Source organism: Gracilinanus agilis, chromosome 1 (assembly GCF_016433145.1).
Source record: "Gracilinanus agilis isolate LMUSP501 chromosome 1, AgileGrace, whole genome shotgun sequence".
NCBI lineage: Eukaryota > Metazoa > Chordata > Mammalia > Didelphimorphia > Didelphidae > Gracilinanus > Gracilinanus agilis.
Window position 1 is genome coordinate 167,245,677 of NC_058130.1, and position 15,720 is coordinate 167,261,396.

At 40.2% G+C, this 15,720-nt stretch overlaps 1 protein-coding gene across 1 annotated transcript; it reads right to left on the minus strand.

Annotated features, from left to right (window-relative positions):
* Nucleotides 1-103: 103 nt before the first annotated feature.
* HINT2 (histidine triad nucleotide binding protein 2) lies at nt 104-5,679 on the minus strand. Its single transcript, XM_044657292.1, has 5 exons — nt 5,575-5,679; nt 942-1,079; nt 617-721; nt 410-482; nt 104-242 (listed from the first exon to the last, which is right to left on the minus strand). Exons 1-5 carry the CDS (start codon nt 5,644-5,646, stop codon nt 151-153), a joined length of 480 nt encoding a protein of 159 aa, XP_044513227.1. The 5' UTR covers nt 5,647-5,679; the 3' UTR covers nt 104-150.
* Between the last annotated feature and the right edge of the window lie 10,041 nt (nt 5,680-15,720).

Here is a 15,720-nt window from a genome sequence, read left to right on the forward strand (position 1 = left end):
AGGAACAAAATGATCTGCCTTCGTGTGCTCCATTCCCCCATCTCCAAAGTAGGTCAGAGGAGCTTCATTTTCAAACTGCTGAATGTAGACAGGGAATCAGATGTCAGGGTTCAACAAGTTTATTAACAATCACATACTCCCTGTTCAGGGTCAGCCTGGTGGCCACCCAAGTTGTCGGCCCCCGAGGATGTGCAGATGCAGGTGATACACAGATTGGGCTCCCAGCTTCCCATCATTGATCACTGAAAATTGGGTGGGGTATGGGGTATTAGGGATATAGGTACTGGGGTTGCAGTCAGGGATCAGGGTAAGGATTAGGATTAGCACTGAGAGGTGAAGGGATTTGGGTAGGAATAGGCTCAGGGATAAGACATCTTAAGGTTTGGAGGTATGGGCCAGGCTTACTCACCTAATCGGTATCCATCTCCTAGTCCTTCAGCCTTTGCCGTCTGTGTAGCCACAAGTAGTAGGTGACCCAGGAGCTGGGACAGGATAATTAGAATGAAGGAAACAGTCAGGGCTAGGGGTCCCTGCTCTATAGTTAATAATCAAGCAGCTCCTGGCTCAAACTCTGTCCCCTCCTAGTTTTTCCTCTTGCCCCCAGACTCTCCAACACCTGTTTATCCTGCTCTTCAGCCTGGCTGATCCGGGGTATCGGCTTCTTGGGAATGACTAGAAGATGCACTGGGGCCTGTGGAGCCACATCTCGAAAGACAAGACACTGGGGAGTAGAGGAAGGATATATAAAATATACTGATGTAGGGAAATGAGAGAGAGAGAGAGAGAAAGAGAGAGAGAGAGAGAGAGAGAGTGAGTGAGTGAGTGAGTGAGTGAGTGAGTGAGTGTGTGTGTGTGTGTGTGTGTGTGTGTGTGTGTGTGTGTGTGTGTGTCTCTGTGATGGAGATCCTGGGAGGGTGTTATGGGAATAAGTGGCATCCTACCTGTTGGTCCTCATAAAGGATGTCAGCAGGGATGCTTCTGTCAATGATCCTGGAGAAGATGGTTGGGGCTACTCCAGAGACTGCCTCCTGGGCTTTAGATACTTCATCCCTTTCAGGTACCCTTGAAGCTCCTCGGACCTGAGACAAGGTCACAGATTGACCCTGGGTCAGTTAATCATTCAACAAACATGTACTGATCCTGTTTATTCCCCTATCTCCAACTGGCCTATGTGTAGCCCTATGCCAGACAGCACTGTGGAGAAGAGAAAAAACTGTGCAGTTATAATGGTGTAATTAATGGTGCAGATTATAAAATACTGTAGGAATCTGGGCTTGGGTAGTGAAAGAAAGGCTTATTAGAGGCTGGAGGAGCTGGGCAGTGCAGGTGGGTAGGACTTGAATAGAGAGGAATGGGGATGAGGGGTGAAGGGGAGGTCCTAGTTATAAGTTTTGTCAAATTTGAGCCAGAAAGCTTGGGCAAAGTCCCCTACTCCACTTTAGGCAATTCCCTAGGCATCAAGCATCATCTTGATAGGTGCCCCAAATTCTCTTAGCCCTTGGGAGTTTTGGAACTTGGGTAGAATTTGCTAGAGGCTCCATCTGAAAGTAATCATACTCCTTCATTAGAGTACCTGGGCTTAACTTCAACTTCAGCAGTTCTGACTGACCTGACCAGACAAGGTTTAATTGCATTCATTATGAGGCTACAGATGAACACACCTAGAGAGGATAAAAAGGGCTAAATGTCCAAATATTTAATAAATATCAGAAGGCTTCTTTCTGAAAAGTTATTTAATAACTATTGTTAGCTGCACCCTGTCTGTCACTAATTAGCTAGACTCTAGCTGCTAGATGAACAAGTCACCTAGACTCTTTGAGCCTGTTTTCTCATTTTTAACACCAGGATGAAATAAATCAGAATTTAAGTACCAAACACTTGAAGATCCAAACATAAAAAGAAGACAGCTCCTGTTCTCCAGTAGTTCACACTTTAATGGGGGAAGACAACACATGTAGGAGTTTGGCTTCAGGGTAAGATGTCAAAGCCATGGACTCCTTCCTTAGGATACACTGAGGTTTCTGTCCCACAAAAGTGGCCCTCTACCTTTGGGAAGTAGGGAATGAGCATATAGGTTAGAAAGGAGAGATGCTGAGTTCCCTCTCGGAAGGATGGGGGTTTCAAGAAAAGGAAAGGGCAAGCTTTATTGGCAGGAAAGTTGGGTAGGAAGACTGTCAAGAGGAGGGGAAAGTTGGGTCCCCAGATAGGGATGATGTTCAAACTATTTACCTCACAGAAAACATATCCAAAATAATTTTGTAAAGCACTATATACATGGGGGATAGTGAATCAGACTGCTTGTGTGGCCAGCCAGCCCATCACTTATTTGTATCAATAGACCAACCAACAAACCACCTAAGTCAAATTTTAGAAAAAGTCAAGGGGAAAGCTTGACTAGTTCAGCATCACTCTAATGTAAAATGTTAAGGGCTTTCATTCTTTTAAAAATCCTTGTAGAGGTTTATTTGGGGAATAGTAAATAGATTAGCTTGTCTAGGATAGGGGAGGGCACACACTTAGGGAGGCATTGGTAGGCAGATAAAATTGGATTAAGGGAAGATGTATCCTAGATTGTAGTAGGTCATGAATTCCAAGCTTATTGTCATACCTAAAACAACACCAATGATATCTTTTATAAGCCTGATTTTATAGTTCTTGAGCACTAAAATGGTATTTTGTTGTAAAATATTAAAACATCATTCTGTTTGCTCTATCAGGTCAACTTGTTAGGAAATCAGAAAACCATTCTGAGTGAGAGAAAACGATTTTGTCTCCTGGCTTCTCCCTTAGTTTTGGACCAGCATTTTTGACTGTCTAATAGACATTTCTACTCCTCTGACCAACCAGTACTTAAGTTTAGTATATCTCAAACAAATGACTTTTGCTCTCAAAACTGCTTCTCTTCCTGATATCTCTATTTCTGCTAATGTCACCATCTCCTTTAATTTCACCTAAGCCTTAAAACCCCATTATCATCATCTCTGAATTTTTCCTTTCCCTCACTAACATATTTAACCAGGTACCAAGTAGTTATCAAATACTCTTGATTCATCTTCAATAGCATTTCTCAAAACTATCCCCTTCTTCCCATTCCCACTGAAGCTACTTCAAGTCTTAATTACCTATACTTTTACAACTCCCCTAATCAGTCTTTCAGCTTCAAATTATGACCTCCTTAAGTCCATCTCTCACAGGTTTATTTTCATAATGTACAGGTCTGATTATACACACTGTCAGCTCAAAAGCCTTCAATGATTCCCTCAACTAATACAGTGCAGAGTTTTTAGGCTGGCATACATAATTTGAGAATAACCTAACTTTCCAACCTTGCCTCCTCTGAGACTTCCACCCCCACACTCCATGCATCAAATTAGAGTACTCAATAAATATATCCTGTGCTTACCTCTGCCATCTATTCTTGGATTCCTATGCCTAGAATGCACTTTCCATTTCTGTCTATTGAAATCCTAACCATCCTTCAGGGTTCAGCTTAAGCCCAAAGTATTTCTTTCATCCCTTCTCTGAATGTTGATAGAAGTTTGTACTTATGTAATTATTCCACTCCATTTTATATTTTGGTTATTTTGTACTATCTTCCCTATCAGACTGTAACCTCCTTGAGAGCAAGGCCTGTGCTTTATTTTCCTTTGAATTTCCCTCAGCAGAGACCTGTTTACAGTAGGTAAACTTTGGATTCAGTAGTATATCTAATCACTTGCATCACAGAGGAGAAAGTTCATCTAAATCATTTCAGTTCCATGTGCCCCCGGCAACAAATATTTCCCAACAGTGGAGTGGAGCAATTCTTTCCTATAGCCTCTTCATTTTTTGTTTTCACTGGGCTTACAACCAAAAAAGAAAGAATTACTGCATTGTGGGGCAGCTGGGTAGCTCAGTGGATTGAGAGTCAGGGCTAGAGATGGGAGGTCCTGGGTTCAAATGTGGCCTCAGACACTTCCCAGCTGTGTGACCCTGGGCAAGTCACTTGACCCCCATTGCCCAACCTGTGTCTGAGGCCGGATTTGAACCCAGGACCTCCCGTCTCTAGGCCTGGCTCTCAATCCACTGAGCTACTCAGCAGCTTAGTTTTAAATGATGTTGTATTTAGAAAAAATAAAATTAGTTTTGTGTCCCCTTTAGCAAAGGATTCTCCTCTTATGGGTCCTTACTAAGTATAAATAGGAAATTAGCTAGAGGCTGCAAATTTTTGGGATAAATAATTCACACATAAGAAAAATACTGACTTGTTGCAGATAATGGACTATCTCAGGAAATAAATATTTGTCGAATAGTATTCAGGGGAAAAATTAGCACTCAGAAACTTGTCATTTGCTATGGCTCATTTGCCTTTCATGAACCATAACAAATGATAAGTTTCTGAGTGCTGATATATGTGGTATCAAGGAAAATGTATTAGATGAGGAAGACTGGTTCAGTAGCCATGGGTGAGTCATTTAACTATTGTGAATGTTTTCATACTTGTAAAAGAATGATAATTCTTGCTCTAATACTCTCAGAAAATTTTATTTAGGAACAAATTAAATATTAAGAGGGTCTATAACTGTAAATTGCTACTATGGAACTGTAAACTTAATATTACCTTTATTACTTAATGTTATTATTCATGGGCATGACCCAATATAATAAGGCCTTGTCTAATTAATATTTGTATAAAAAGTGTCTACCCCACAGTGGGCCCTACAGAATGCTTAATGAATTAACTTGCTTTTTAAAAAGGAAAAGGTTGTGAATATCAACTTGGTGATTATGAATGAAAAAAGGTTTATTGATAAGCATTTGCATTCAAATTTTTAAAAGTAAATTCCTACTTTCTATCTAGAAGATAATTAACTCTGTGACGTGTTAATAGTATGAGTATAAATATAAAGTGAAAAGTGCACAGCTTTGGGCTTAATTCTGTTTTTACCAGTTGCTGTGGGACCCTGAGCTGTTCAATGAACATTTATTAATTATTCCTCCCAGATTTAGTTTTATGATCCTAAAAAACAATAATGCCACCGCCCCCACCCCTTAAATTCTATAGGGTGTAGAGTGGAAGAGAAGCTACAATATGAACACAAATGAGTTAGGATAAAGTAATTTAAAGACGCAGAGAATACTAACCAGGAGAGGGAATCAGAAAAGGCCAAAAGGCCTTCGTGGAGGAGTGAAATAGTAATGAATGACTCGTATATAGTGCTTTAATATTTGCAAAGAATTTTCTCTGTGCTTTTGAAAGAGGTTAAGGATCACGAAGTGGGAGTGGTGCGCGTCTATTCCAGTCAAAGAGGGTCACCCATGTAAAGGCACAAGGTGGATGGCACTCCGCGTGCGTACAATAGAGCAAGCCAATTTGGCACAAAGAGGGTGTCAAGAGATACAAATACCGGGTGAGAAAGGTTGGCGAGGGCCAGCCGTGTAGTCTGGAGGCGACCAGGTCCAGAGCTAGGCTTAACACAGAAGCGGGAGGAAGGCGCGGATAAGCCCGAGATTCGCTCGGCTCAAGCCGGGGAAAGAAGGGGCGCCAGTAGAGTCTGGGCCTAGGGCAAGTGCTGCACCTCGCCCCTTTCTCACCTGCAGGTAACCGGTAGTCACCGTCACACGTCGCGTCACACGAAGGGCAGCGGCCACGATCGCTGCCGCCATAGCAGCTCAGGAACCTCGGTCTCTCGGAGCGCCCCAGACTCCTGTCCCCGGAAGCGAAATAGACTTTTCCTTCCATTGGCTACTCTCCTCACCTGTTGGCGGGCTCTTTCATTTCATTGGCTCAATCCGTCGACACCTCGGGCTCCAGAGTTGGCGTTCCATTGGTTCTGACCCGGAGCTGGACGACGACTTTGGCTTCCATTGGCTCCGGGGCGGTGGGGAGGATCTTGAAACCCCTCAGAATTTGTTTCCTTTCACACCATTATGTGGCTGAGAAGGAACCTTGCCTTTGGTTGGGTTTATTAGAAGGAGGGGGCGGACCTTTCAGCCTCTAATGCTTATTTATTGGTAGGAGGATGTCTTTTACTCCATTGGCTCGGCAAGGGGGGTGGGTCACAGAGATAGACACCCTCTGAGAGCTAGCAGGTCGGAGAGACCAGCGAACTAGCTAGCGGGAGAGGAGGGGGCGGGGGGAGAACGAGAACGAACTCGCTGCTTATTGGCTAGCTTTTGGGAGACTGCTAAGGGCTAAGGGACAAAATGGAGCGAGAACTGGACCTGAGCGCATGTTCGATGGATGAGACTCTTGGGTACTAGTTACGCGTGACCTTGGGCAAGCCGCTTAATAATAACTCACATTTTGTCGGCGGTTTTGCAGAGCATTTTCCTCCCAACGTTGTTTCCATTTTACAGATAAAGAAACGGGGATTCCAGGAGGTTAAATAACTCACATTGCCCAGGCAGCTTAGTGCCAGAGCTGTTACTCGAATTCAGGTTTCCAGACTCGGGAAGTGTTTAATCTCCGTGACTCTCAATTTTTCTCTTTGGGAAATAAGGGGATTTAGGTAAAGAACCTATTGATTGCTGACCACGTAGATTTCTTCCTCGATTCCATATTAACTGCTGTCCCCTGGGGCCAGACCAGACTCTCTCTGGAGGGAGAGCACAGCCAGAAAGAAGATACTGGGATTGGCAGGTACACCTCAGGCATTTATGAAGCTGCTAAATTCCTTCTTTGCATCCCTAGCACTTGGCACAGTTCCTGGAACGCATCTTGATAAATTCCCTCTTCCCCCATCTTCTTAAATTTTATGGGGTGTAAAAAGGAAAAGAAGATGCAACATTACATCGATGTCGCCACTTATTAAAGCCCCTTTGAAAATGCCACCTGGTGTCATCTCATGTCCTCCCACCAGCACTCCTGCAGATAGGACAAAGGTTGTACTTTCTTACTCCAAGAATGAGGAAACAAGTTCAGAGAAGTTTAGGGACTTTCACACAGTTGGAGACAGGTAAAACTGGAACCCAGAACTCTGTTTTCTAAAGCTTGGAGCAAGACTGGAAGAAACCCAGGAAAGAGACAAATAGGGAATGCCAATTCCTAAAACAAAACAGAACTCTACAACCAGGCTCCAACCTTTTCTCCTCTTTCTAGATGTATTTTACAATTCTCTATCTCAAGCACTCAGCATTCAAATCAAACTGGCCTATCTGTCCTTTCCTTTAGGTAACATTTCATATCCAACCTCTTTGATTTGCCTTTTCCCCCCTCTCCCTGGAATGTTGTCTCCTCATCTGGACTTTTTGGAATCCCTATTTCTCTTTAATGGTCAACTCATGTGTCTCATATCCATGAGATCTTAATAGTTTCTCCCAAGAGTTACTGCTCTCTCTGCCCTTCCCTAATTATTCTGTATTTACTGTGCATATATTTCAGATTTATTCACCTGTATACATATGTTGTTACCTTTGTATCCTCAGCAGAATATCTGATATATGCTAATGACTTAATAAATGCTTATTGAATGAATTGAATCAAATAAGATATAAGTACATTAGGTTAAAAAATAAAGCATTTTATGAGCTCAAGAGGGAAGATACTCACCAACCAGAGGATCAAGGAAGGCTTCATAGTGCAAGTGGCATTTGGATAGGCCTTAAATGATGGATAGGAATCCAACAGATGAAGACAAGAAGGGGGTGTCAAGCAGGGGAGCAGTGGGAGCCAAAAATTGAGGCTGCCTTTGCACAGAGAGCAAAGTCCCCAAGGATCAGAACCTCAAGGTTACCTGGGACTCTACTCTCTAACCTTTGCATCAAATCAACTGCCATACTTTGTAGGGCTGCTTCTATAATATATCTCACACACCAATCACTTTAATCTATTCCATTTCAAACATTCTAGTTTAGGACCTCATTTTCCCGTTTACCTAGATTATTGTAATAGCCTCCTAATTGGATTTATGGCTTCCAGTCTCTGCCCTTCCTCCATCCCATTCCTCACAGTGTTATCTGAACAATCTTCCTAAAGTGTCATTCTGATCAAAAACTTCAGAGGGGCTCTCCATTGTTCTCTGAAAAGTATGTAAGTGCATGACTTATATGCTACTGGAGTCCAATTTAGCTTTCTTTTTTATGTAACATTTTTTTGATAAACCAGTATTTATTTTCTCTCTGTCTTTCCTTCCTCCCCTCATAAAAAAGGGAAAAAAATAAAATCTTCCTAACAAATATGTACAGTAAAGCAAAATAAATTCTTATTTTGTCTGATTAACCATTTGAGGCTTTTTTTTTCTACATTCCTTTACACATTATGTTCCAGCTAAAGTGGATTACTCTTTGCCCTCTGTTTTTTTTCCTTCTGCCTTTTCCTGTGTACATAGTATTGCTCATATAATCCACCCCATTCTCCCATCCCCTTTGCCTGGAATGACTTTCCTAATCTCCAATTTTGATCTTTCTTTCTTTCTTTCTTTCTTTCTTTCTTTCTTTCTTTCTTTCTTTCTTTCTTTCTTTCTTTTTCTTTCTTTCCTTCTTTCCTTCTTTCCTTCTTTCCCTTTCTTTCTTTCTCCAAAGATAGACACTCCAGACAGACACAGCTGTAAAAGGACTCAAGGTAGGAAACTTCTCAGGAATAGGTTTTCTGGAAGCAGGAAAGAGAGCTGGCTATGTACTCAAGGGAGCTAGCCCAACAGTTGAGAGTCAAGCTTTGGTGAAGGGAAGACACTGGGAACTAACATATAAGTGCTTGCTATATACCAGGTATATAACCAAGGGCTTTGAAATTGATTACTTCACCTATTTATTATTTAATTTGATCCTCACAACAATCTTGGTAGGTAGGTTATTATTAACCCCATTTTACAGATGAGGAAACTAAAGCAAACAGAGGTTGTGTGACTTACCTAGAGTAATACAACTTATAAAGTATCTGAGGCCAGATTTGAATTCAGGTTTTCCTTATTCTAGGCCCTGTCCATTAGCCACTTTGCCACCTGGTTGACCCATAGACCTAATACCCAGGAAGAAGCTATGTTAAGATTATACAGGACGGAAAGAATATTCAGGTTCTGCAGTTGTGAATTGCCTTGGCCACGTGTATTCCCTATGTATATATTTGACTACCAATATATTTTAACTTTGTGCCCACTCTTCTTATGCATGCTGTGTATAATAGTGGAAGAGAACACCCCTGGCTCATGGAGGGGAACATTTTTCAATGACTGTTCTTATGCCATCTTAAAAAATGGCTTTGCTAAGAGCTAATTGTGTCTCCACTGGATTATTGCTAAAAGGAAGCATATCATGGGGGTTCATAGGCTACAATAGTAATAATAAAGGTTTATATTAGAGAGTAGGAGTACAAACCCATAAACTGTGCCTTAAAATCTGGAAATAAAAGTCACATTTTGGGGATCCAATCTACTGACACAAGTATAAATTAGAGGAAGTATCCTTTAAGGGGATATTATGTATTTATCATCAATACCCAGCATAGTACAATACATACGGTAGGTACTCAATAAATATTTGTCAAATTGGTTTACTTTAAATTTTATTTTAGTATAGTACAGGGAGGAAAATAATATGAAATTAAGCTGGTAGAGTGGTGTAAGATTGTGGAGAGACTTGAACAACAGGCAATGGAATTTGAACTTTAAGCAGGCAGTAGATTGTCCTGAATATTTTAGAGGAAATGAATGAAATTTCTGCAAATGTAACCAGATCTATGTGTTTTAAAGGATTCATTTGCTAGACATATAAAGGATGAATTAGAGGAGGAAAAGAATAGAAGTGGGAAGCTCTATTGGGAAACTACTGTAATAGTAAATTCTGGTGGTAATGAGGACCAGTCAATCCTAGAGTAATGGCAGTGGAAATAAAGAAGATAATGCATGACTTGAGGACTTTGTAACTTGATTGAATATTGAGAAAAAAGACAGTTAAAGATAACAAAACTCAATGAACCTATGAAGACTAAGGAAATCTGGACCACATGTTAAAAAAACAAATTGACTTTGCAGGACAATACCCTTGACTATACTAGAGGAAGCCAGGACCAAAGCTATAACCACATTGAGGTACTAGTGGGGGTTTGGACCTTGATTGTAACCACATTGAGGTGCTAGGGGAAGCCAGGACCTCGACTGTAACCACATTGGGATGCTAGGAGAAGCCAGGACCTCGCTGTAATCTCAGTGGGGTGCTAGGGGAAGCCAAGATGATAACTATAACTACTCTGGAGTGCTAGTGGGAGTCAGAACCTTGACTATAATCACACTGGAGTGCTAGGGGAAGATAGGACTATAGTAGTAACCACCGTAAGGTGCTAGGGGAAGCCAAGATCTTGATTATTACCACATTGCTAAACCAGGTCACAGCTGGATATTGAGCCTCCAAAATTTATCCCTTACCTCTCTGCTCTTATGAAGAAGTTGATGAAGAAAATCAGCAATAATCTTCTGTGAAGGTTTTAAAATGTCCATTGTTGCTATCTAGAACAGCACCTTATACTCTGTTTTCTTAGACTGTTTCCTGGTGCTTACATCTTATGTAGAATTCTTATTGGTGGAAGGGGTGAAGAAGAGGTATAAGAAGGGCAGGAAAAATACTAGTTGATTTTATAAGAAGCATCTCAGAATAGTGGAAAGAGCAGATGTCACAGAAGCCAGAGATAGAGTTTGGCTCTGACATTTCTTAGCTTTGTGATCCTGGGGAAGCAAATTGAGTTCATGCCCAATAGATTAAGATAGATATGTCAATAAAACAAGGAATTTTGATATCATTGGTGGGGAACCTCTACTGTGGGAACTTCGTCTTAACACAAATCATATCTTATCTTTACTTTAGTCTCAGTTTTCTGAGGCACGGAGAAATTAACTTGAACAATTTATCCATAGTCACACAGCTAGTAATTAATTATCTGTTGTCATTTAGTCATCTTCAGTCATGTCTGATTCTTCAGGACCCATTTGGGGTTTTCTTAGCAAAAATACTGGCATGGTTTGCCATTTCCTTCTGCGTGAAGGAAATTGTTAAAGGGACTTGGATCATGAGGATAGAATCTAAACTCTGGTGCCCCACCCTCCACTTCATCATGAAAGTCAGCAATTAAGGTGGGGGAAAACGAGGCAGGGTGAATGTTTCAGGAACAAAGGAGGAAGGACTAAAATTGGTTCACTGAGGCATGATGTGGGAAAGTCAGTGGGCTAAGAGAAAGTGAGATAAATCCAAGTGAGAGCTGATTGTGAACTCTTTATTTCCCTCTTGAATGGACTGGCTCCCTTCTTGGTGGGGAAGAATATTAGGCCTCTGCTAGCTTAATGGAGTTTCTACAATCAGATTAATCTTTCCTTAAATGAGAATTACTTCTTTCTCCTCTATCTTCTCTCTCTTATCTCTCACTTTCTCATTTTTATTAATAAACCATGAAAACTCTGACTGGGTCCCCCATTTTTATCATAACACTTTTTCCAGATCATTTTCCAGCTGAGAAAACTGAGGCAAACAGGGTTAAAGGACTTGCCCAGGGTCACAAAGGCAGAAAATGTCTGAGGCTGGATTTGAACTCAGGTCGTCCTGACTCCAGACCTGGTACTTTATCCACTGAACCTAGTAATTGTTGCTTCTAGTAATTATCAGGAAAGAGTTTTCTATTTTTAAAAATGTTCCAATTTTTAGAAAAAAGAAACATATACATTTATGTATGTATGTGTATGCATATGTATACATATAACATACATAAACACACACATACATATATACATATAAGACTGCCCAGAAAGCATTTGCTAGAATACTACAATATTCCTTTCTTAAAACCATAGAAATATTAGGTATACAGAATAACATCCTGAATTTAATCAAAATTATAAATAATATTTTTTTTACCTAGAACTTTAACAAATGGAGAAGTAACAAATAAAATCCCACCAAATGCAGAAAGTGAACAGACATATCTCCCAGACTACTCCGTTTTAGTCCTGTGGTATACTCTCTGAGATTCTTTTTGGAACTATGGCCAAATAGTATAAAAGTGACAATCTTTAATAGACAAACAGCAAATATATATAGAGTACAATAGGACCTTGTTTTATAGGAATCCAACATGTGAATTCAGATACATCAGATTGGCAATCAAAAAAAGAAAGGCAGAAAAAAGACATAAAACAGAAAATTTCAATTCATGCTAAATCCATACTATTTTCCCAAGCTGCTTAAAGTCTTGAAGAAGTTCACCCAATCCCATTCATTCTTGTTCTGAGAAGCATGTCACATTACATTGTTTTGTGCCAAGTATTAGCTCCTGCCTCAGGCTGTCTAGAATTCTTGCTTATAACAAGTCATGCCTGTGTCAGAATTGTGTTTTAATTTGTTTTATTAACATTATTTAGTGATTAATAATGGCTTCAAAGTACAAGGTTAGTGATGCTGGTAGCTCTGATAAGCCTGAAAAAAGCCATAAAGTGTTTAAGTATGTTCCTATAAGAAATACTTATTAAATGATAGGGTTCATTGTTATGTGTGATTTTCAACTTCCGTAAAAAGGTTTTGGAATGTATTGGTGGTGTTAAAATGAGGTCTTATCGTTTGGGTTTGAGGACAACTAGATGGTCCAGTGGATAGAGTGCCAGGCCTGGAGTCCGGAAGATTCATCATTGTGAGTTCAAATCTGGCCACAATACTAGCTGTGTGTTCCTGGACAACTCAATCTTGTTTGCCTCAGTTTCCTCAACTGTAAAATGAGCTAGAGAAGGAAATGGCAAATTACTCCAGTATTTTTGTCAAGAAAACCTCAAATGAGGTCACTAAGAGTCAGACATGACTGAAACAACTCAACAACACAAATGAAGTTTGAATTTGAGTCCCAAATCTTGAATCTGTTATTAGATATGTCATCTTGGACCAATCTCTCTGAATCTCAGTTTTTACTATGGATAATTATATATGCATAATCTGTAACAGAGGGGTCAAACATGTACCTGAAACATTCCTTTGTGTTTCTTGAACCAGATTAAAATGTAACTTATAAAAATAAAAAAACTGTAAAAATAATACAGCAATGGATTGATTATGTACTGTAAGTGTTAAATTTAATGGTTTGGCTACATATATGAAAATTATAAATCTTTTATTTATAAAAGAGATGAAAGTAGAGAAATACAAAAGGATAGTTAACTAAATATTGTTCCAGTGCTTGGCTCAGCCAGGACTTAACCTTCAGTCAGAATTAAACTATCTTCAGAAGACAGGAAGGGAAAACCAGCTATCCATTCACCCAAGACAATGACTAGAGCTGAAGGTGACTCCTGAGGCCTACTTTCTTCTTTAAGCTGACCTTCTTTTTGGAGCCACTTCCTTCTTGAAGTAACTTTCTTCTTGGAGTTCACTCTCTACTAGCCTCCTTCACCAGATTCCTTCACCAGCCTCCATCCTCAGGAATTTTCATGGCTTTTATGATGGTTTCCTGTCCCTAACCCTTTTCATGGGGCCAATCACAGTTTCCAAATTGTCTGAGTTCTTACCTTTGGAACCACACTTTTCTGAGTATGTGAACTCTTAAGTTTCTGGCTTGTTCTCACCTAGCATCAAGTAAGGTGTGAACTCACTAAGTGGTTTTTGAGCTTCTCAACTCAAGTTTCTGGCTTGTTCTCACCTTGTATTAAGGTGTGAACTCACAGAGAATAAAGAATTCCCTTTCCCAGTATATAAACTGATTTTAGATACTCTCCTTGCTGTGCTTGCAAAATATCTTTAGTTTATATCAGTGAAGTAAAGCTCATAAGTGGACTTCCCTTCAGGGCTAGGCACAAGGGTGCTAAAGAGACTCTTGTTATAGAAAAATAAACTATTTATTAAAAATATAAGGATAAAAAAGGATTTCTAACTCTAAGGGATTCTAACTCCACCCAAAAAAAACCTCCCTGGTTCTACAAGGAACTGCTTCTCCTGTTCCAAGGGCTACACTGATCCTTCCTGATCTGACTAACCCAAATTTTTCTCTTCTAAATAAACTATCACTATTATCCTTTTAATTCTTAACTTCACCTCCAAAAACCAGGTTTTTCTTTGGTCTTTTCAGAGTTAAAACAATCTATGAACTCAGCAGTAGTTACTAGTGTTTCCCAAGTTGGGAAAGGAAAACACTAAGTTCCTTCAGGTCTTTCCCTCCTTTTCTTCTACCTCAGACAGTGAGAGAGAGAGAGAGAGAGAGAAAGAAAGAGAGAGAGAGAGAAATGACGTCACCTCCTTCAAGCCCCCAGAGAGAGAGAGAGTCTCTATGAGTGACTCTGCCAACTGCCAGAGACCAACTGCCACTCCCAGAGAGAGTAACTGTCACAGAAAAACCCTTAGACTTGAAACTGACATTCTATCTCAGCTCTGTTTGAAACTCCAATTCTTTCTTAAGCCAGCTTCTCTACTTCTTATCTCTAAACTAATATAATAAGACTTATTTTCTAATATCATCCTTATAAACTGGAAAACATTTAACAAAATAAATATACAATAAAACATACATAGTTATTTTGCTGGCTACTTCTCTCCCTAAAGGGTTTAAAGTCCTACTGTACTATAGTTTAGATTCCTCTAGAGAGGAACCAAACTTGAGGTTGGTAGTGTGTAAATAGAATTAGCTCGAGCCCATTAATAGTCAAAAATCTACTCAACCTAGGAGTGCTAATGATGTCACCCTAACCTCCCTTAGTGGGGAGGGGAGTTACCCACACGTGACAATAAGTAACAAATCAAGAATAAGGGACTGCCCTTTGGGCAGTCCAAATCAATGTAGAAACTGCCATTTGTCCATTTGAATTAGAGGTGGACCACAGGAAGTGATGAAAGACACTATCTCTTTAAGTAAGTTAGTGAACTTCGTGTGGGGGCAGTTGCCGTCTTGAACTGGAAGAAGAAGCATCTCCTGAGACCACAGACAGCTTACACTCAATATTGTCACGTGGGTAAGTTAGGCTGACTTCCTTGGCCTAGCTGGGCCAATTCTAAACTCTGCCTATCTGGCTGTTGGGCCTTGTGGCTTACAGCTTCATTATTAAGCTTTATAACCTTCTTCTCTCTCCGTTCAGGCCTTTGGCCTGGACTAGCCTCTCTCCTTTTCTCTTTACTCCTACTTTTTACCTACCAGACTGTAAATAAACTCTTCAACCCGATGCTGACTTGGGTCTGATTTAATTATGGAATCAACCTGAATTGTTGATTCCTGGCAGCCACATATTTAATATATATCTATAAATACCTAAATTTTCCTTCTTACAGTAGAAACAGTACTGAGGAGTTTTTACCTTTTGGCCACATACTTCCTCTCTATGACTGCCACATGGTTAAGAGCATTGCCACTGCCTTTTCAGTTCTGGGACCAGATACCTGACATTGTCTAAGAGCTATTTACTCTGATTTGTAATGTAGGTAATTTGAGGAAAGGTATTTGGGATAAAGGAAATGAAAGGAGGATGTTGGAGACTTGCTAAACGGATAATCTCGGTTACAGGTAGGCTGGGATTAAAGGAGATTCAGGGTATAATAGGACTGAAGTCAGGAGTATAACACAGAAGGGAAACAGATCTTTTAGGGAGAAGAGAAATTAAACTAAACAGACAAACACAGCAGGCTTACAGACTAGGACTTAGACTCAAACACAACCTGAGGGAAATAGACTAGACTGAAATTAACAAACAGGCTTTAGTTAATTTCACAGGAAGGGACCTGTTTTGAAGTAACACCTTCCTTCAAGATGGATGCCCAGCTTCCCTCTAAGCCCAGAGTATGTTGTCTCTTTCC

Excerpts from the sequence above, each read along its gene's own strand:
- HINT2 (XM_044657292.1), bottom strand. The coding sequence starts at position 5,646 with ATGGCGGCAGCGATCGTGGCCGCTGCCCTTCGTGTGACGCGACGTGTG. Across the intron at positions 1,080-5,574 it reads TGACTACCGGTTACCTGCAG|GTCCGAGGAGCTTCAAGGGT; the intron begins GTGAGAAAGGGG and ends ACCTTGTCTCAG. Across the intron at positions 483-616 it reads CTGAAGAGCAGGATAAACAG|CTCCTGGGTCACCTACTACT; the intron begins GTGTTGGAGAGT and ends ATCCTGTCCCAG.